At 36.6% G+C, this 23,141-nt stretch overlaps 1 protein-coding gene across 3 annotated transcripts in view; it reads left to right on the top strand.

Moving 5' to 3' along the window:
* CycG (cyclin G) overlaps positions 1–22,793 on the top strand; it is a 39,642-nt gene extending 16,849 nt beyond the window's left edge. For 2 of the 3 annotated variants that reach the window (XM_069508510.1, XM_069508509.1), the window contains exons 2-12: positions 3,523–3,634; positions 4,594–4,788; positions 5,888–6,003; positions 6,905–7,032; positions 7,865–8,043; positions 9,061–9,150; positions 11,621–11,723; positions 12,009–12,127; positions 12,992–13,117; positions 13,788–13,876; positions 14,757–22,793. In XM_069508510.1, coding sequence (XP_069364611.1) covers positions 4,630–4,788; positions 5,888–6,003; positions 6,905–7,032; positions 7,865–8,043; positions 9,061–9,150; positions 11,621–11,723; positions 12,009–12,127; positions 12,992–13,117; positions 13,788–13,876; positions 14,757–14,838 — 1,191 coding nt within the window. In that variant the 5' untranslated portion in view covers positions 3,523–3,634; positions 4,594–4,629 and the 3' untranslated portion in view covers positions 14,839–22,793. The remainder of the gene's footprint in view (positions 1–3,522; positions 3,635–4,593; positions 4,789–5,887; positions 6,004–6,904; positions 7,033–7,864; positions 8,044–9,060; positions 9,151–11,620; positions 11,724–12,008; positions 12,128–12,991; positions 13,118–13,787; positions 13,877–14,756) is intronic. The other variant, XM_034983140.2, reaches the window with a different exon arrangement.
* The last annotated feature ends 348 nt before the right edge of the window (positions 22,794–23,141 follow it).

The following is a 23,141-nucleotide window of genomic DNA, read 5'->3' as shown; positions in this document are numbered from 1 at the left end:
TGGAATAGGTCTTGCGGTACTAGAATAATTACAAAATGAATTCAAGAATCCTTAGTTAATATATTAACAAAAAGATTTACATTATGTCTATGCAGTGGCGTGCATAGGGTTTAAAGCCAGGGTAAGCATTAGTTAGGTAAGCAAGCCAAAAGATAATGACCATTGAGCAATTTTAACTGAGTTAACTGTTTCTTGGGTAAGCAGCGCTTTTATGCCTCTATGAGTTGCACGCCACTGTGTCTATGGTATCTAATAAATGGTATGGGGACGTCCCGCACACCTGCACGTCACCCGCGCTATCCCGCACCCGGTTAGAGCGGGAGCTTTGCGGGTGTCCGGGGATCTCGACCTGTCGCGTATTATACATGGGAACTGTATACTAAGGCTTGAAAATTGAACTATTTTTCAGCTCCGGGGTCGGGTTTTGACGTCCAGCACACCCACACGTCACCCGCGCTTGACCGCACCGGGTTAGTGCGGGGGCTGTGCGGGTGTGCGGGGTGTTCCCTCTCCGATTGTCATTTCAACCTGTCACGTACTATATCTAGTACAAGACGGTGCATTCCGAAACAAAATTTTTGGGGACTGCAACTAGAGCTAAGTAATTAACGGTCATCCAGGACCGGGTACAACGAAAGAAAATGTATTTTACTGAAAATCACGTAAAGTATTCGAATTTTGCCGAAAAAGAGGGTATTTTGCTGAACATTTCGTATAATTTTCGAATTTTACCAAAAAAACGTATTTTACTGAAAATTATGTAAAGTAATCGAATTTCACTGAAAATTACGTATTTTGCCGAGATAATTTTAACTCTCTTACATGATTGATAAAATTTTCTGATGCGGATTGCAGACCTTTGAAGCTCAACAGGTGTAGTTATTTATTTCGAGATAAAATGATCGTTTCCGTTATTATAATAACCTTACCATTTTGTTTACCACGAATGACATTGGTAGGCTATTGAATTATGTATATTGTAATACATAATATATAGTTATTTATAACTAGCTGCCCTGGCGAACGTTGTACCGCCTAACAGTCGATTCTTTTTCAGGATTTTTTTTAAAGTTTTCTCTCCGTAAGAACCATCCTCGTACTTCAAGGAATATTATAAAAAAAAGAAATAGCGAAATCGGTTCAGCTGTTCTCGAGATTTGCGATCAGCAACACATTCAGCGATTCATTTTTAGGGTTCCGTACCTCAAAAGGAAAAACGGAACCCTTATAGGATCACTTTGTTGTCTGTCTGTCTGTCTGTCTGTCTGTCAAGAAACCTACAGGGTACTTCCCGTTGACCTAGAATCATGAAATTTGGCAGGTAGGTAGATCTTATAGCTGACATTTGGGGAAAAATCTGAAACCCGTGAATTTAGGGTTAGATCACACAAAAAAATTAAACTTTCAAAGTGAGAACTATATCAAGTGGGGTATCATATGAAAGGTATTCACCTGTACATTCTATTTATTTTTATGCATCATAGTTTTTGAATTATCGTGCAAAATGTCGAAAAATACGACTGTAGTACGGAACCCTCATTGCGCGAGCCTGACTCGCACTTGGCCGGTTTTAATATAGGTATGTAGTATAGAGATAAGTATTCATATACCTAATTCACGTAAATAAACAGTTTTTGCATACCTACCTATTGATTGTATACTCATTCTATAATATTGTAATTATGCAAAGGTTTACATTAACATAATTTATGTTAGTAAATTATGTTAATATTAATTAATTAATAATAATCAGCATGTCTTAGTAATTTATATTGATCATATTTGTATATGTAAATTATATATATATATTCGCATAACTAGATTATATACTGTTTATTCTAATTCAGGAAGTTTCGTGCTTATGAAAGGGATAGCAATAGATTTGGACGTGTCATTTTAGTTTAGTTTAGAGATTGTGTACAATGGAATTAGCCACAATGTCATCAAAACCCTAATCACACTTAATAAGGCGCAAGTTTGTATGTGTTTCTTAAGGGTAGGTACTACATTTACCTAACAAGAAGTTTAATTCAGAATTCAGATACAAGTGGGCTAACCTGGAAGGGGTATAGCAGTTTTTCATTAAATTAAATTAAATTATTAAATTACATATAAAATATAGATAAAAAACAAGTAATAATTAAGTTGACCTAGGTCTAGTTTGTATGTGTGTTTCTTTGTTATTCTTTCACGCAAACCTACTGGACGGATACGGCTGAAATTTGGAATGGACATATATTATGCCTTGGATTGACACATAGGCTCCTTTTTATGCCGGAAAATCAAAGAGTTACCACGGGACTTTAAAAACCTAAATTCACGCTATGAAGTCGCGGGCATCAGCCAGTTTATTTATATATAATGTGCTAATTTTACAGGTTTACCTTAATTCATTTTAAGTTGATTGCTAACCCTATCAAGAGACCCATATCGCTTTGCTGCGACGAGCTTTCGATAGTTCATAAAGTACGAAGGATTACCAAATCCGGTGTGTGCTATTGGGTCAGGGTTGCCGACCGTGGCGTTTTTGTACTTTTCCAAAAAAAAAAAATTACAGCAAGTGCCAGCCCTCGCAATAGTGTTCAACCACTGTTGTGGGTATCTGACTTAAGAGCTAAGGTGGCTAGGCAATTGTCTTTCAACAAGGCATTGCACCTGGTAACCTAAGATTGCACCCTGTTCACACCCTCCTAAAAACTCCTTTCAATAATCGACCCTACTGTATCCAAAACTTAGTTTAAAATCCTAATTTATCCCAACCCCAAACTTACTCATATCTGCAAGGCTTCTCCTTAAAACTCCTTTGTCAGAATCTCCTTTAGATTATCTTCGCCCAAATTACATCCAAAAAATCCAAAAACTTTGTATATTTATTCCCATAGATAATTTCGTTCCCAAAGAAATCCCGAATTTTCCCATATCAAGCCTAATAAGCTCTAAAAACTCCTTTGTCGGCTCCTTCAGAAATTCGACCCTGTTGTATCCAAAAACTTGGTCTAACCTAATTTATTCCCATAAACAATCTCATCCCCAAAGAAATCCCGAACTTGCTTATACCAAGCCTTCTCCATAAAAACTCCTTTGTCAGAATCTCCTTTAAATATTACCCCCATTTTATCAAAAAACTTTGTCTAATCTCCTAATTTATTCCTATAAACAATCTCATCCCCAAAGAAATTCGAAACTTGCCCATCAACCCCTTTCTCCAAAAAAAAAAACTTCTTTATTGGAATCTCCTTTTTTATAAAATCCTAATTTGTTGTCATAAAGAATCTCATCCCAACCCAACCCAAGTTCCAACTCTGTCCATACCAAGTCCTCAAAACTTAACCCTCGCAATCAACCATCTCGGAATCTCCTTTAGATATTCCTCCCCACTGTCTCCAAAACTCCTAATAACCCTGCCCATACCTAAAAGTCCTCCTACCTCACCTGCCCTACCCTATCTCACTTCTACCTCGCAATCAACCATCAGTGGCCGTGTCGGCTGCTGTCGGTTGACCAACGCTCTGTTGTGGTCAGGTACTAGGGGCTTCGCGCCCGGTCGTCAATACCGTCGGGTCGACGAGCAGTGGGGGAATCGGCGCGGGCAACACACAACGACACTTCTGCCGCTGCTTGCTCGGTAGCTTAGGTAACAATCACTTCATTTTATTGTTTATAGGTCGCTCTTATCATAAGGCTAGCGACGTAAGGCTCATATATGAGGAGGTATAAGGAATATTATAAGGGAACTCTCAGGCATGCAGGTTCCCTCACGATGTTTTCCTTCACCGTTAAAGCAAGTGATATTTAATTACTTAAAATATAGATAATTCCGAAAAGTTACAGGTGCGTGTCCAGGATCGAACCCCCGACCTCCAATTAGAAGGTGGACGTCCTAAGCACTAGGCTATCACAGCTATTCTAGAAGTTTGGTGCGTCCTAAATAATTACATGTTCAACTCGATAGGCCCCGTTCTAAGGGCCGCCTAAACAAACAAGCCGGCTATTCCTGAAGCTAACAGCGATAGTAAACAGACGCTCAGACCATTCACCCTACCGTGTAGGTAGTTAGGTATACGTAACGACAGACGTCTGTGAAATGCGTAAGTACGTGAGATTACATCATTAACGTTTTCTATTCTTACACTGTTTTGAAACCTTGGAAGTAGGGTATGTAAATTGTTTTTTTTTAATAATATTAGCCATGTCAAATGACTAATATTCCCCTTTCCTCTCCAACTAAACGTCAGGCTTGTGCTAGGAGTAGGTACCACAATAGTGCAACGGGCGGGGTTTGAACCGTCGACCTTTCGGTTTTCAGTCCACTCCTTTACCCGTTGAGCTATTGAGGCTCTTATTGGTAATTAAATTTTTGATCCAGTTACGTAGATTGTGATGTGACTGGAAGAAAAAATTTAGTGCTAAAGGGCACCCTTAGCACTAATTTTTTTTAGTGCTAAAGGCACCATGACCCTCCATCTTAGGCTGCATCATCACTTGCCACCAGGTCTGATTGCAGCTAAGCGCTAGTCTATAAATTAAAAAAAAAACATTGAGAACCTTTTTTTTTTGAGTTTGTTTAAAAGTCTTTGTGTAAATAACTTATAGGTGCCGATTCACCCTCCGCTCGAGCCAAGCCCGATCATGTTGAGGTCGGGCGCGAGACACCCGGATGCTGACGAAGGCGCGTCCACGTCCGGCGAGCGCGACTGTCGCATGCGACAGCTGCACGCGACGCTCGCAGAGTACCTGCAGCTGGAGAACAAGTTCCAGCCGCGGCTGTGCTTGCCAACTGACGGAGAGGTGAGTGTAATTAGAACGCTAGCATAAACGAAGACAAGTTACAATACTGATGATAAATGATAAGATACCAAAAAAAACCGGAATTTAATAATATATCTGTATTTATTAAAAGTTCGCAATGTACATATCTAAATCTAAATATATAAAAAGAAAAGGTGACTAACTGACTGACTGATCTATCACCTAGTAATATATAAAACGAAATGTTCCTTGGGTGGGTCCCTTACACAACAAAATATAACAATAAACATTGCAAAAGGCAGAAACACCTGTGTGACGACACTGTTAAGGTGGGTCTACGCTAGGCGAACCGAGCACGAGCCGAACACAATTCGTCTAGTACAAGCCTCGAACGAGCGCGCTGCGAGCATTTCGTGCGTGCTCGGCTGAGTTCCGCCTGTTGTCGGTTTTTTGACGAACACAAAGGGATTTGCTTCGCGCTCGCAGTGTGCTCGTGGATTTTAGTGACAAACGTCGGTCGCTCGAGCCGAGCATCATGGAAACGTGGACCGAAGATGCTTCCGTGCAATAAATTGCGGAAAACTACGTTCGAGGACAGTGATCGCTGTAGGTTCGCTGTACGTCCACACTTGACGCCGAGAACGACGAAGCCGAGAACGGCTCCGCTTGTGCTTCGCTGGTGCTCGGTTCGTCTAGCGTAGACCCACCTTTACTAAACCGACCTTCGAACTATGCAAATGCGAGACTGAGGTCAGAATGTAAGCGCCTTCGAACGAGGAATCGCGATCGTACATAATGCGTACATTTTTAGGAACTCACTCGCCATATTTTCTCTGTGTCACTTGTTATGTCAAAAGTACGATTTTAGCCCTTAACGTGAACTACACAAATTTCATACCCCAATTTCACCCCCTTAGGGGTTGAATTTCCAAAAATCCTTTCTTAGTGGATGCCTACGTCATGATAACTATCTGCATGCCAAATTTCAGCCCGATCCGTTCATTAGTTTGAGCTGTGCGTTGATAGATCAGTCAGTCAGTCAGTCAACTTTACCTTTTATATATTTAAGATCAACCTATTACGCCGAGCAATTTTAACTCTCAAGCGTAAAGTAATAAAGGGTATGTTTGTTTGTCAGAATGGGGAGGTGACGACGGGCGCACGAGACGGCGCCGCCCACGTGCTTCGCTGTCTCAAAGTGTGGTTCGACCTGCCCGCGGATGTGCTCGTCAGTGCCATCAACCTCTTTGATCGGTAAGCATCATCATCTTCAATAGCCTATTTTTTTTGGGGTTTCTAAAAAAAAAAAATTTTTGTTGATCCTATAATGGTTCCGTTTTTCCTTTTGAGGTCAAAAGGAAAAACAAAACCGTTATAGGATCACTTTGTTGTCTGTCTGTCTGTCAAGAAACCTACAGGGTACTTCCCGTTGACCTAGATTCATGAAAGGCAGGTAGGTAAGTCTTATAGCAGACATTCCGGGAAAAATCTGAAAACCGTGAATTTGTGGTTACATCACACAAACAATTGTGGTCATAAACTAAAAATTAGTGTTTTCAATTTTCGAAGTAAGATAACTATATCAAGTGGGGTATCATATGAAAGGGCTTTACTTGTACATTCAAAAACAGATTTTTATTTATTTTTATGCATCATAGTTTTTCAAAATGTCGAAAAAATACGACCGTAGTACGGAACCCTCGTTGCGCGAGCCTGACTCGCACTTGGTCGGTTTTTTTAATTCATAGACTAGCGCTTGGCTGCAATCAGACCTAGTGGCAAGTGATGATGTAGCCTAAGATGGAGCGCACTTGCCTAGAAGATGTCTATTCACTCTTGACTTGAAGGTACCTATAGTGATAGCGGTTAACGGCCATTGACTGCTGAACTAAAGGCCTCTCCCTACGGGAGGGCTTCTTCTATCTTCCTTTCTTCACTCTGGGCTGGTTTAAAAAAAATCTCAAAAACTCAAATTATTTATTCAGAATAGGTAAAATTTTACGCTTCCTGATTGTCAAAATTTTTATTTGTAAGATAGTGGTGATAATTAATACGTACTTAAAACAAAATCTACTAGGGTTCCAAACATTCCACTGGTTCTGAATGTCGTTCCTACCGAAAAAAAAAATTATAAAAAAACGTTTTTGTATTCCAGTTTTCTAACAAAGATGAAGGTCCGCCCGTGCCACGTGCCCTGCATCACGGTGTCCTGTATGAACATAGCGATAGACGAGCACGCCGCCGTCTCCAAGCAGCCGCGCAACGTCACCGTCGAGGAGCTGGGTGAGTGAACCTTGCGCGAGCGAAGCGAGCGCGAAATATTTGCTGAAATTCCTTTGGAAGTCGCTTTTCAATATCATGATCATCTTGATGATGATAGGCATCTTCTAGGTAAACGCGTCCCATCTTAGGCCACATCATCACTTCCCATCAGGTGTGATTGTGGTCAAGCGTATACGTATAATGAATTAAAAAAAATAAAATGATATATTGACACGCTTGTTATGTGTTTAATTAATAACAAAATTTGGAATCTCTTAAGTATAAAATGTTACATTATTCTTTCTTCTTTGTTTTTAGTGTTCCGTACCTCAAAAGGAAAAAAGTAACCCTTATAGGATCATTTCGTTGTCTATCTGTCAAAAACCTATAGGGCACATCCGGTTGACCTAGAATCATGAAATATGGAAGGTTGATAGGTCTTATAGCACACGTAAGGGAAAAATCCGAAAACCGTGAATTTGTGGTTAATTCACACAAAAAAAATTAACTTTTCGGCAGTTTTGTACTCGTTCTTCCCAAACACTCCCCGGGGATTTAGGACAGATCTGGCCACACAGAAGCGGTCGTGCTGCAGGCGATTTTAAGAATTATCCCTCATAGAAATAGAGTTTAAATTGTGGTCATGAACTATACTTAGTATTTTCAATTTTCTAAGTAAGATAACTATATCAAGTGGGGTATCATATGAAAGGTCTTCACCTGTGCCTTCTAAAACAGATTTTTATTTATTTTTATGCATAATAGTTTCCGCCGTTTTAGTTAGTTTTTGCTTCAATAGTGGGTTTTGTGTACAAGTAGGGCTCCTATAACATGATTTTGTGTGTTGTTGCAGTGTCAGTGTCGCAGTCCGCGTGCACGGCGGGCGACGTGAGTCGCATGTCGCGCGTCATAGCGGACAAGTTGTCGCTGGCGGAGCGCTGCTGTGTCACCGCGCTGCACTGGCTGCGTCTGCTGCGCGCTTTAGTCGCCAACGCGGCTGAGGAGCTGCAGCTACGCGCGCTTCTGTTGCCGGTGAGTGTTATTTTTTTTTTTTTTTTTATTAATAAGGTTCGCTAGCGATTTTTACAAAAATGATCTTAAATTACATAAAGTTAAATTACATGACGTTGTATGTAAAATCATTTGAAAGCAAACACTTCATGCACATTCACACAATTTACATGGGACAATTATTAATCACATAAGTAAAATGATACAAAAAGTAGCTAAAAACTTTCCGAAATAGTAAAAATATAAAAAAAAATATATTCAAGGTGCAATGAATATATTGAACAATCTAAAACTATAGTAAAGTTAACCTAGGAGTAAGAATAGTTAAAAAAAACTATATACACATGTTTAAAAAAGTGAAATTTCTGCGATTAATTAGTAGGTACACAGAGAATGTTTCTTAATACAATTAGTTTGATTGGCTGATTAAGTTACTAATAACTAGCTTTCGAAACGTGCCAGGTGGATTTATGTTAATATAGAGTGACTGACTGAACTTGTTACATAATTTACATAATCGAGGGCCTAAGTTATACAACGACGACAGGGTCCTTACCCGGGTAGGGCGCGGGGTATTCACGTTACCCCGGTGTTGGTCTTGTAGTCGGAATTGGGTATTTTCCTACTTATGAATTTGATAAATATTATTACTTTATTATATACTAGGATAAAAATAATGACGTACGCTGAAAAAATATTAAAATCCAACAAAGATTTACAAAGTTACAGGCATTTGAATTTTGGAGTGGGAGGGCCTTCTGTGCCTTTCTCGCAAAACGAAAATTTGTATGACACCGCACGAAGCTACTATGGCATTAGTTAGGTGTGACGTCAAAATGCTATATCGCTATCTCTGTCTAATCAGAAATATGACTTGAGATGCTTATAACTTTTTTGTTATTTGATCGATTTAAATAGTTTTTCAGTTTACGTCATTATTTTTATCCTACTTTATAATAAAGTAATAAAAAATTCTAGTCAAATGAAATGAAAATTGAAATGAAAATTTATGTATGTTCCCCGCGCTGCGGGCGATAGATTCGCCGTCGCGCACGGGGGTGTAGTGCGGAACCCGCGGTGCACGTGTCTGACTCGCACTTGGCTGGTTTTTTAAGTCCGTTCAAAACCGTAAGTATGACAGAAAACTCTCACTCAGCACGATAGATGGCGCTGCAGGGTGTTCACTCGCGCCGGAGTATAGTAACTCGAGTGGTATATAAAGGAAATTGGATTCCGTTACGTTATTAAGGGTTAAACAAGTGTCAAATCGTAAGATAAGGTGAAATAGCAACTGTCATTTGCGAAATTTTTGGAGAGTACGCTGCCTTAAGCGTACTATATCATCAGTATTAGTACCAAGTGAATCTAGAGAATTGAAGAGAAGGGATTCTTCAAGAATCCCCTCTCTTCAATTTTATTTATTAGTAACTAGATGATGCCCGCGACTTCGTCCGCGTGGATTTAGCTTTTTAAAAATCCCGTGGGATCTCTTTAATTTTCCGGGATAAAAGTAGCCTATATCCTTCCCCGGGATGTAAGCTACCCCTGTACCAAATTTCATCAAAATCGGTTGAACTGAACCGTGAAAAGCTAGCAGACAGACACACTTTCGCATTTATAATATTAGTATGGATTAGTATAGATCTGTACTAATTGTAATTGTAATCTCTATCTTTTTTCAAAATTCAAAAACTATTTGTTTTAAAATTTGGAATGAATATTTTAATGAGAGATGACTCGATAAAGGGATATGGTATAGAACAATTCAATCCAACCAAGGTATACGATACCTTGGTTTGTAAATAGTAAAATTAATAGAAATAAATTAGTTATAGCATGAACAGAAAGTAATACCTGTGACCTGTGACATCTGAAATGAGTTTTTTTAAACCATTTCAGTTAGTCGTAAGATATCTTAATGTATAATGTAAATTTTATTTTAATGTAATTTTTAAATGTGTATATGTAGGAAAAGGGATTCTCCCAATTGCGAAGTATGTGGTAAGGGGGTGTCCATAAATTACGTGAGGTGTTTTTTTGAATTTTCTGTCCCTCATTCGATTTCATTTGAATCGACCCCCTCCCCCCCTTAAACATCTCTCGTCATTTATGGACGCCCCCTAAGGTAGAAGATGTCTCGCACTTACTATTGGCATGTGTTCGCAATCATAATTAAAAATAATAAATAATAAATAAAAATAATAATAATAATAAATAATAATTTGAGAGAAACACTAACGTGTGAACTAAATTTAAATTTTATGAATATTGTATTTTGAACAAACCTTCGAGCATTTCGGCAATGAAAGTGTATAAATTTGTTAGTGATTCTCTCAAATTAGTATAGTTTTAGGTTTAATTATGTAGTTTGATTTAAATTTAGTTTGTAACGATATGGGGCTAGCATATAGATTATCTGTAAAAGCCCCTTACAAAATATCAGATTTAAAAAAAATCTCTATCTTCTCTATATACAGGCTGGCCGGGGATGTGACGTCTAAAAGAAAAATTTAAATACCTTATATTAAGGGGTATCCAAATCACCCCTATGTATGTGCAGCGATTATTTACTAGTTTAGGAGATGAAGAATTTTTAATGATTTTTTCATAATTTTCATCCGTCAGTGGTTTTTATTTATTTTCTCTTTCTGTAGAACGTTTTTGGACATGTTTTTAGTGGTAATTAGTAAACATGAACTATTGCTTAAAAAATTACGGTTTACCTAGGCATTTATGAATCATGACTAAAATTTTATTGAAAGTTCAAAATTATTGTCCGAGCGCAGTAGTCACAAAACTTCAAGACTTGAAAAAATAATTAAAAAAAAGATTCCGACGAATTGAGAACCTCCTCCTTTTTTTGAAGTCGGTTAAAAATGGCGCTAATCTAAGTATTCAGTAAGTCAAGCCCTAAAAATACATCTTCTTTACATAGTATAAAATAAAGTCGCTTCTCGCTGTCTGTATGTATGAACGCGTAGATCTTTTAAACTACGTAACGGATTTTAATGCGGTTTTCACCAATAGATAGAGTGATTTAAGAGGAAGATTTATAGCTATAGTTTAATTCTCAAAAAATTGGAGATCCCTAGAGAAATTAAAATAATGTGAATTAGGTCGGAAAAAAATCCTCTCATTTGAGAGTTTCCGAGGCAATGACACCACATTTGACGACCTCCCTGGCGCAGTGGTGAGCGCTGTGGTCTTAATAGTGGGAGGTCCCGGGATCGATTCCTGGCAGGGGTTTGGAATTTTATAATTTCTAAATTTCTGGTCTGGTCTGGTGGGAGGCTTCGGCCGTGGCTAGTTACCACCCTACCGGCAAAGCCGTGCCGCCAAGCGATTTAGCGTTCCGGTACGATGCCGTGTAGAAACCAAAGGGTGGGTTTAATAAAAACTGCCATACCCCTTCCAGGTTAGCCCGCTATCATCTTAGACTGCATCATCACTTACCACCAGGTGAGATTGCAGTCAAGGGCTAACTTGTATCTGAATAAAAAAATAAAAAAACATTCGTATCTACATTGCACCCATGCGAAGCCGGGGCGGGTCGCTAGTATAATATAGAATCATCATGTTGTATGTTTGTTTGTTTCAGGAGAGTGAACTGATCAACCTCGCAGAGATAGCGGTGTGCGACGCGGGCTGCGTCAACGCGCGCACCAGCGAGCTGGCGCTAGTGCTGGTCTTCCATCAGCTAGGTATTCTAAACATCATCATCATGATCAACCCAACGCCGGCTCACTACAGAGCACATGTCTCCTTCCTTTTTGTTTTGTATGGGTAGCTTATGTCCCACATATTTTTAGGGTTCCGTACCTCAAAAGGAAAAACGGAACCCTTATAGGATCACTTTGTTGTCTGTCTGTCTGTTGTCTGTACCCTGTAGGTTTCTTGACAGACAGACAGACAGACAACAAAGTGATCCTATAAGGGTTCCGTTTTTCCTTTTGAGGTAAGGAATCCTAAAAATGTTTTGTTTTCAGAAAAAGAGTTGGTGGAACTGAGTCGCAAGGCGGCGGAGGGCGCGGCCGACTCGCAGACGGTGCCGGAGGAAGCGTACTATCTCTACGAGTTCGCAGCGCAACTGCAGGCGCACTGTCACGTGAGTTGATTTGTTTAGGGGCGCGGGGTTACGAAGGGGCGCGCGCGATCATGTAGAGTTCCATTTGCATTTTGCAGTTCCATTTTCCATTCCACCTGCAGGGCGATTGTCTAAAACCTGCATCAATCATTATTACAATCTCAATTGTTCTGATTGGCTGAATTTGTGCGATTCTTGTTGCAAAAATGCATTGTAGCCAATAGTGAGCGAGCATTAACCAATCAGAGGTGATTGCGATCGTGACGGGTGTTTAACAGGGCCTCCAGCTCGGTAAATACAAAGCTAACTACATACCAACTAAACTAAAGAGCTAAAGAAAATATTATGTGCGTGGAAGTCCATGTTATCTGTTTGTGTGTGTGTGTGTGTGTGTGTGTGTGTGTGTGTGTGTGTGTGTGTGTGTGTGTGTGTGTGTGTGTGTTTGTGTGTGTGCGTGAGTGCGTGCGTGTGGGGGTGTAAGTGAATGAGCATGTATAAGTGTGCATGTGTGAGTGTCTTTGTATATGTTTGTGTACAATTGGGGTTACACTAGAATGATATTTTTTTATATTGTCTTTATTGGGTTCACCAACAGCTTAGTCATTCACAAAAATTACATACAAATATTTGTTGTATGTAAATACTTATTGCAGCTATTGCTTTAATACTATATCTAGTAATTTTCGCCTAAACTGAGCATAGCTATTAGAGAATATGTCTATTTCACTCTGTTGACGCACGCTGTTGTTATAGAGATCAGAGATTCGATGAATGGCGGAATGTTTACCTAAGTTAGTTCTGCAATACCTGACATATAACAAATTACAATGATGATGATGATGATGATGATAATACGTTTTGGTCACAAATACTGTGTGGTTTCAGATGACAGACGCGTCTCTCCTGAGCACCAGGAGCCTGGTTCGCGGCGTCATCTCGCGCTACGAGGCGAGGCAGGCGGCGCCGCAACGACAACGCTTGGTGTGGAGACTCTCCGAACGAACGCTCAAGGTTGGTTAATATTATTTTTGAAGTGAAAACATTTTTTTTTTTTTTTTTTTTAAAGAATATTAGCCATATTAAATGACTAATATTCCCCTTTCCTCTCCAACTAAGCGTCAGGCTTGTGCTAGGAGTAGGTACCACAATAGTGTTGCACTATTGTGGTACCTACTCCTAGCACAAGCCTGACGGGCTGGTTTTGAACCGTCAACCTTTCGGTTTTCAGTCCACTCCTTTACCGATTGAGCTATTGAGGCTCTAAACTACTTGTTTTGTAATCACTGCATTCCCCTCTCCAATTCCTATATTGCAACTGCAGTTAGATTTCACCTGCTTAAGCGGTCAATGACTTTTGAGTCACAAAGTTTACTAAGCAGTTGACTTTTACTGATCAGTTGATAATATTTGAGCAGTTTGACACAACTTTGACTTCGATTTTCCGGGATAAAAAGTATCCTATGTCACTCTCCCAGGTCTTTAACTATACCCATGCCAAAAATCACGTCAATTGGTTGCTTCGTTGCGGCGTGATTGAAGGACAAACCAACAAACAAATACACTTTCGCATTTATAATAAGGGTACTGATTATTATCTATACCCATGTAAAAAATCACGTCAATCGGTTGCGCCGTTGCGACGTGATTGAAGGACAAACCAACAAACAAACACACTTTCTAGGTTCTGCGGCCGACGGACCGTCTGACGTCACTGCTCCCCACCATCGAGGAGCAACACTTCGCCGTCGACGCCACGCCCAAACGAACCAGGTATACAGGCATACATCGTGTCACGTTGAGATAGCAATCGGTGAGGGGACACCCGCACAGCCCCCGTGCTCACCCGGTGCGGGTGACGTGCGGGTGTGCGGGGCGTCCCCCCGCCTCATACCCCGACTGCCATCTCAACCAGTCGCGTACTATACATCTTATCTGTGTATCCAGAGAGAACTAGAGTGAGGCAATTCTCTGTTTGATCCTGAATCAACGATATGTCACATATTAAACTACTAGCTGATGCCCGCGACTTCGTACGCGTGGATTTAGGTTTTTAAAAATCCTGTGGGAACTCTTAAATTTTCCGGGATAAAAATTAGCCTATGTCCTTCCCCGGGTTGCAAGCTACCTCTGTACCAAATTTCGTCAAAATCGGTTGAACGGTTGAGCCATGAAAAGCTAGCAGACAGACAGACACACTTTCGCATTTATAATATTAGTATGGATGGTGACCATCCATCCATCCATGGTGGTGGTGGTGGTATAGGGTTCGGAGTGCCGATACACTATATTTTCGAACCTAACAGTCGTCTAATTGAGGTCTAGGTTCGAATATACTTTAATTAATAATCCAATAAAATATGATACATGTACTTAAATAGTAACTTAAATTAGTTTGCAGTAGAGCATTGACTTATATTATAGTTGACATCACCACAAATTCCAATAACCATTTGCCTTGTCGTTTTAGTGATTTAGTATTTTTCACTTATTTACTTGTGCTATAAGAAATTGCTACCTGCCAAATTTCATGATTCTAAGTCAACAAGAAGTACCCTGTGGAGTCCCCCGAACTGACAGACACGACAGATGATCCTTTTCTTTTAAGGTAATGAATGGAACCCTAAAAAATAAATTTCATTTTATCCTACAGATCAGGAAGCGAAAGCAGCGAGAGCGAAGAGACCTCAGACTGGCCGCGCAGCCCGGTTCTGCCCGTCTACTGCGACAACTGACATACGGCCCCGCGCAGACCGAACAAGAACTACCAATAGCAGAAAATAACGAAAACCCTGGTGAAAATGTCTTGACAGCTGTCCCGCCTGAAAACGGGCTGTAAATATTAAAAATACTTAATAACTTTGGATCTACACGTTTCGATCGTTGCCTCGTTGTCAAAAAAAAAGTTTAGCTGAACAAGTCATCATAAAAAAATACTATGAGAATTATTATCAGCAAGGGCACAAAACTTTCACTTGATTTTTTTTTTAATAATCCCTTAAAACTATAAGAATTTCGTAAAAAATATTGGAGCAATAAAGAAATCTGAAATGTAATCTAAAACACCGGTGATATTTTAATTGATTCATCATCATCATCATGATCAACGGATAGATGCCCACTGCTGGTTTCTTGTTGTGACTTATACACGACACGGTCTTGCGCAGCCGCCATCCAGCTTAATTTAAAAATAAAATAAAAATCTTCACAACTTTGCCTGCTATTTTCATCTAAAAAAAACAAAAATAAGATTCGGCTAAACTTTTAAATTGACATTCGATTAAAAAAATCACAAATTGAAAATATAAAAAATATTTTTTGTAAAAGTAATTTCAATAGGCTAGTTAAAATATATCATAGGTAAAAATGTCTAGCTACTAAAAAGGTTTTTAACTTTTTTTTGGATACTTGCCCATGTAGTATTTTATAACTAAAAGCTGTATAAATACGAGACTTTCGCCCTATAGAATAACTTTAAAAAAAAAACTTTTGGTAGCTATTCATGTGACTTCGCGCGTTCGAATACAATTATTGACATAATAATTAGATAATAAACAAAATCTTGGCACATTTATTAATATAATAATTAATTTTATCTATAGTCCGATTTAAAGTTGCACATGCAAGCGCTTTTTTAACTTTATGTGTCAAATTTCATGTCAAAAGTATGATTTATTATTAAAGGTGAACCGTACTTTTGACATGACAGTTGACCAATAGTTAAAATGGCGCGTGAAAAGTCATTTTGTACGGACTATACAGACTATTGCATTTAATAAACATATTTACGGACAATAACTACGTCTATGCAATAATAAATCGGACTATATTTTATTATTATTCTTTATATTATATAATAATAAACATTTTTTCCGAAATATTTGCAAGTTTTATTACCTAAAACTGTCATAATATTAATTTTAATTAATGCACAAAGATAATAAGTTTTTTTTGTAACTGGCTGTACCAACTCTGGGTTCTAGCTGTTTTGAAAGTAAACAATAAGTCAGATCCAACATATTGCCATTATCTAATTATTATTCGTAGTTCAATGAACATTCAAAATAGTGTAGAATGTAGTTTGAAAATATTTTTGAAATGAGATATGTTGTGGTCCCACTTTTGAATTGAGTCAAAATCACGTGATCCGCAATTTATGGGAGCAAAACCACGTTAACAAATAAACCTAACATTGGTGCTGATTCTGATGGCATTAGAATTTTACAGTATTCACATATTTTTCTATAGTCGTAAGTAATAAGAGGACATGCAAACTAATTGAAAACTGTCAAACCTCGTGACTTATTTGTGCCTATCTTGGGCAGTGTTTTAATTTGTAGCACTAAAACTAATTTTCCTTCATATTTAGTAATATTAAAAAAAGGATGCAGATATTCTTAGTTTAGTTTAGAGAATTGGGGCCGATTCTCTTGTACACAATCTCTAAACGAAACATATTTTTTTAAATTTTTGTTAAAAAATTTATTTTTTATTTAACACCTTATATCCAGCATTACAGGAAATTGTCCTAATTCACTAGACTAAAATTAACAGGTTACAGGTCTAAATCTAGTCTATACTTTTCTGCAAGCAACAGCTATGAAAGGGATAGCGATAGATTTAGACGTGTCATTTTAGTTTGGGATTGTGTACAACGGAATCAGCCACACTGTCAAACCTCGTGACTTTAGGGGGTTATTCCCGTTGAGTCACACCCCCGTGTGTAACACTGTGACACAAGGTGCCAACAATTTCAAAACATTCCCGTTGAGTAACACTGTTACACACCCGTTACCCACTTACGTGCCAGTCTTGAGCATAGTGTTTAAAGTTCATTTTCCGTCATTTTTAGCAATATTAAAAAGAAAAGGATGCAGATACTCTAAAATTTAGTTTAGAGAAAGACATCAGAATCTACGCCATTGTTTTTTTATTTAATTTGGCAAGAATATGGAACGAAAATAGTTTGCGCTATCATGCAAACTATTCGCAAAACGAAACCGACACCTCATATTATTATCATGAATAGTTTACTGTTTAGGAGCTATGAGGTTCATTTATTTATTTATCGAAGGCAATGAAGCGTAAACGAACATATTTTATATAAAATAATCCTTTCATTTAAAAAAAACCATTCTATTTTTAAAAATAATAAAATTTTAAAAGATTTTTTCATAACATCGCAATTTTTTGATTTTTAACCTTTTTTAAAAAAAATAATTTGTAAACGTGGTTTTAATTTATGGGCTGCATTAAAAAGAGGTTTTTGGTGCGTTAAATCAAGATAATCGGTTTGGAATTCAAGGAGGTTGGTGTATTTTTAATTTTTAGTTATATTTTATTTATAATTAAAAAAAAAAAACGAGGGCAGTGCTTATTTCAAGCCTATTTTATCAGTAAACTCAGCTTTATTATTCGTAATTTATACTTTTTAAGAAAATAAATAATAAGCTATGGTGTGTACATGATAGGTTTGGAATATTGGCAGTTTGAAAAAACTAATAATAACTTTAGATCATTTTTTTAACTTTTAATTAACTACCAGATAAAAAAATATATTAAAAAACGACTTCCAAAACCACTACAAAGTAAAAAATAACTTCTGTCTCTACACGTGTATGTACGTTGAAGTTTATTTCAAGCGATCGTACGCACCTAGTTTTTTGGCGCCAAAAAAGAGCTGCCCCCGCAATTCCCCATAGCTTTCGTACTGTGATTTTTAAAAACAAAAAAAAAAGATTCCATATGTACCTATGTTTAGTTGTGTGTTTGTGTGAGCGAATGAACTGTAAGAAAAAAAGTAAAAAAAATTCACCGATATTAGTTTTTGTTTTTAAAAAGCCCGATAAAAAATGTAGCGTAGGTATAATGCAGCCAAACTAAGAATGGGAAATCGTGTCCGCCATATTGTGACGTCGTTTTATTGAAAATTGTCGTAAAAGAAATTGAATCTAGCTAGGACGTCAAAATATGGCGGATACGATTTCCCTTTCTTAGTTTGGACGTATTATATAGAATAAATTTGGGCCGTGGGCGTATTAAAAAAACTAATGCTGTCATTTTTTTGTTTTTACTTGCGGACTTTGGACAAAAAGATCCATAACAAAAGAGAAATAAATAGAAAAAGTAAAGTAAGGAGGAATCAGAACTATGTTTTTACTACATATTATGATATTTAGTATAGTTAATTATTAATATATTATACTATCTTTAGTTTGACTAACTTTCGACGTTAGTGTAGTTATTTCAACAGAGTCTTGGACTTTAGTAATAAAATGATGTGATGTTTTGTATATAATAATAATAATATAATCTTTATTACCAGACAATATCCATATTTACAATAATAATTTTAGATTCGCATGTAATTATTCAATATAAAATCTTCCTATTCCTTCCTATATTAGCTTATGGGGCTAGGAATCTTCATACATAAATGCTGTATGTTTTCCGGAGGCACATCAATAAAGGGAATAATAAAAAATTTTTTTTTTTTGGTTTTTTAAATATAATTATTAATAATTATCAACGTCACGCTGTACGGAAGGCGATTAATGACGTGACAAGGCGTAAACGACAATTTTTTTTAAATTTTAAACATAAAAACATATTTAAAAAAAAATATTTTCACACGAAATTACTCTATTTTTATGTTAAAAAAAATCGAAAAAAAATGTCGTTCATGCCTTGTGACGTCATTGATCACCTTTTGTACAGCGTGACGTTCATGTTAAAAATAAATAAAAATCATGATTTTTTAAAATTATTTATTCTCTTCAATAATGAATTCTTCTAGCCCCATAATCTACTGCTATACAAAACATCACATCATTTTATTACTACAGTCCAACGCCCTACTATTAGTGGGCGACCGCCCTGGCGGCAATGTTTTAGCGCCAAGTGATTTAGCGTTCCAGTACGATGCCGCATAAAATCCAGTTAGGAGGAGGATGGGTTTAGTAAATTTCTATATCCTAGCCCATTTCCATTAAATATTTACAACTGGTTGGAATAATTACACTGCGAATCAATTAACGAAGTTTATTTTTCAAAATTATTATTATCTTCTTTTAAAATGTAAAAAAATTTGGGAAAGAATCGACATTTTCAATATTAAGTACATAATTACATATAAATAATAAAATTATTTCGTTTTCTTTAGGTAGGTATTTAGCTTAGTAATAAGAATGAAATGTAAAAAAAAAACATAAATTTTTAAAAAATCATAAAAAAACGATCTCAGATGAATATATTTTTTCGTGGTCGTAGATATCGTTTATAATGCATACATTTTGAGAACGCACTCGCCATATTTGCTTTGTGTCAACTCAACTGTCATGTCAAAAGTACGATTTTAGTCCATAATCTAAGGTAAACCGTACTTTTGACATGACAATTGACATGATGAGTTGAGCAAATATGGCGAGTGCGTTCTCATAATTTATGCAATATACAAGCGACATGTAATTAATAATATTACTTTAAAATTTACATGCTTATACCACAGACTAAAGGTTAATTTTCTTGATTTGATATAATTTCTCTTTGGTCTGTGACTTTTAATTAAGCTTTTATTTTCTTTACTTTTTAATGTAGTGTGTAAAAAATATATATTAAAAAAACTCTCAAACTAAAAAACCGCTGTAACTTTTTACGCAGTTTTTTCTATTGAAAAATTAAGTTTTCTCTTTTTATACAATATACTTCTACGTGAGTCTATGGTTAAAGTCATGAAGGGTATGCCAACCATAAATTATAACCCGTCCAAACTATAGTGCGACAAGACTATATTGGCGCGTGGCGAAAATCGGAACTAACGTTGCCGTCAAGTGTCCTCTGTGTTCTTGTTTAAATATTCTATGCCTTTGTTCTCCAACAGCACCCTCCTGTCAATGTCATTCAAGTGCCTTGTCGCACTGTAACAAAGGGAAATTTATTTCCGCCATGTGAATATTTAATTAATAAATAATAAATAAATATTATTATTTTGTACGCGTTATAGGCGATTTTTGTTTCTTGATTTAATTTCATTGATTTTTATTTTATCCAAAAACGTTACAAAAATATGGTATTAAAATCAAGGAATTTTAAAGGTAAATTTGCCTTAAAAGTTTTAGTTTAAGTTTAGTTGGCTACCCTGGATTATTAATATAATGGCTAGGTCTCAATGTTCGAGTATGTGTTAAGTTCATTCAAACAATTCGGATGTAATGGATGCAACCTATGCTCTGTATCAAGCAAGTTCGTCGAACATGTATCAGCGTGGAGACCGAGCTTGTGGCAAATGTGTACAAACTCTTAATATGTGATAAACATCTTATGAATAATATTGTTTTTGCCACAGAATTCGAAATTTGGTAATAGAAACTGTATATAGCTGGGACGTGCGAGCTTGTAATGTAGCATCAGTTTATTTCCAACTAGCGACCCGCCCCGGCTTCGCATGGGTGCAATGTAGATACTAATGTGGTGTCATTGCCTCGGAAACTCAAATGGGAGATTTTTTTCCGACCTAATTCACAATATTTCGATTTCTCTAGGGATCTCTAATTTTTTGAGAATTAAGCTATAGCTATAAACCTTCCTCTTGAATCACTCTATCTATTGGTGAAAACTGCATTAAAATCTGTTGCGTAGTTTAAAAAATCTACGCGTTCATACATACAGACAGATAGCGGGCAGCGACTTTATTTTATACTATGTAGAGATAAACTGATGCTACAATAGTCATCTGTGTGCGGCGGACACATTCCTTTACCACTTCTTTACATAGTATAAAATAAAGTCGCTTCCCGCAGTCTGTATGTATGAACGCGTAGATCTTTTAAACTACGCAACGGATTTTAATGCGAATTTCACCAATAGATAGAGTGATTCAAGAAAAAGGTTTCTAGCTATAGTTTAATTCTTAAAAAATAGAGATCCCTAGAGAAATTGAAATAATGTGAATTAGGCCGGAAAAAATCCTCTCATTGGAGAGTTTCCGAGACAATGTCCCCTCAATGACACCACCTTAGTATCTACATTGCACCCATGCGAAGCCGGGGCGGGTCGCTAGTTTATTACAATTCTGAATTCTGTGGTTTTTATCAACTTTGTGTGTAGTGTACTTTGTGAATCGTCTATACAATTTTAATGATTTTGTAAACGTAATGATCGCACTATAACATCATGGCTTTAAAAAAATCTGCCATAACTAAATAAAAATATTTTTTTAAAACTTGAAGCAAGTTTTAACTTTTAATGCAATTATTTTTAGGTTAATCTAATTATATTAAGAGATACTTTTACTTTTTAGTTAAATTGACAAAAGAAAAATCAAATTGGTGCATATCTATTTTATATATTTTAATAACTTGGTGCAATTTTAAAAATTCATGTCATAGTAATATATTATTTTATTTTGTATCTAAAGGCAGCTCAAATGTAAAATCTTTCATAAATAGCAAAAGTTAATACATAATGATCAGTTTTGCTTTTTTATTGTATAAAAATATTAGTTTTGTTAAAACTAAGGATAGTAATGAAAAACTATGTCTATTTTTAGAGCGTAAAATAATAGTAAACTAATAACTGTCATTTTTTAAAATTTAATTTTATAAGTGACGCCCGACTTTTCAATCGCCAAAATAATGTTTACGTAAGGAATAAAGTCCGTTTTCGAAATTGTAAGTTATTTTTTTAATTTTATTTTTCATTTTTTTTATATTATTAAACTTATAAAAATTACATAATATTATTCCTGCTACATTCAGTGCCACAAAAACCACAGTCGCTTTTACCGAGTACCGTGTTAATTTTATTATTTGGAAAAATAAGTTCTAACTGCCGTACTCAGAGTCGCTAATCGTTACTTAAGATTGAGTTAAAACGAGAGAGATTTATGTGAGAGATATAGCTTTGTCTCGTTTTAACTAAACTTAAGTAACGATTAAGCGATCTGAGTACGGCAGTATATCTTCTAATTTTATAGGAATAAGGACTAATACGATTTAAAGATCGTTTAATCATTCATTTTTATCATTTTTTATGCATAACAAATCTTTTTTTTTATTCTCAAAACATTACAAAAGGACTAGTTAATTGTGTAAGAATCGACTAACATTTTTTACTTGTAAATTAAAATCGACAGTTATTTTTTTACTTTAATTTTAGGTGTACTAATAAATACAGACTAATGTAATGATATTATTAATAAGATTTTACACAGAGTTAAAAGTTCTTGGGTAATTTTTGTAATATTAACTTTAAGGGCCCTCGCCAACTATCGACTTTTGAACGGCCGATAGTTTGATTCATATTAGTTAAATTAATGACTATATATACATAACTATAATACATCGACCTTTAGAAAGAGGTAGCGGATTTGTAGAGCGTTGTCTCTGTCGTTGAGACCGACTAAACGTCATTCTAAAGACCGATGTACATTTTCTGCCGCGTACTTTACCTATCTATCCATCCCATCGGGCGATCAAAAGTGTGTAGTCTGCGGGGAGTCCTAAGTAACATATCCATAGACAATCTGTTTAGTTTTCTACCTGCATTTACTTACCTTTTTGAATGAATCTTGTAATATATTTGTGCCTGAAATATGTACGTGTAATTCTAACATGGATGTATTTTAATGAATGTTGTGAGGTGAAAATATTGAAATCTCGAATTAGAGAAGAATAAAGTTGCAACTCTTTAACCTTTTTTGTTTTATTATACTTAAGTACTTTCCTCAAAGCAAGAGAAGCAGTGATAGCTTAGTGGTTAGGACGTCCGCCTTCTAATCGGAGGTCGGGGGTTCGATCCCGGGCACGCACCTCTTAACTTTTCGGAATTATTAACGGTGAAGGAAAACATCGTGAGGAAACCTGCATGCCTGAGAGTTCTCCATAATGTTCTCAAAGGTGTGTGAAGTCTACCAATCCGCACATGGCCAGCGTGGTAGACTATGGCCAAACCCTTCTCACTCTGAGAGGAGACCCGCGCTCTGTAGTGAGCCGGTGATGGGTTGATCATGATGATGATGATGTACATAATATGTATATGA

This window comes from Maniola hyperantus, chromosome 28 (genome assembly GCF_902806685.2).
Source record: "Maniola hyperantus chromosome 28, iAphHyp1.2, whole genome shotgun sequence".
NCBI classification, from domain to species: domain Eukaryota; kingdom Metazoa; phylum Arthropoda; class Insecta; order Lepidoptera; family Nymphalidae; genus Maniola; species Maniola hyperantus.
This window is presented reverse-complemented; position numbering and strand designations above follow the sequence as displayed.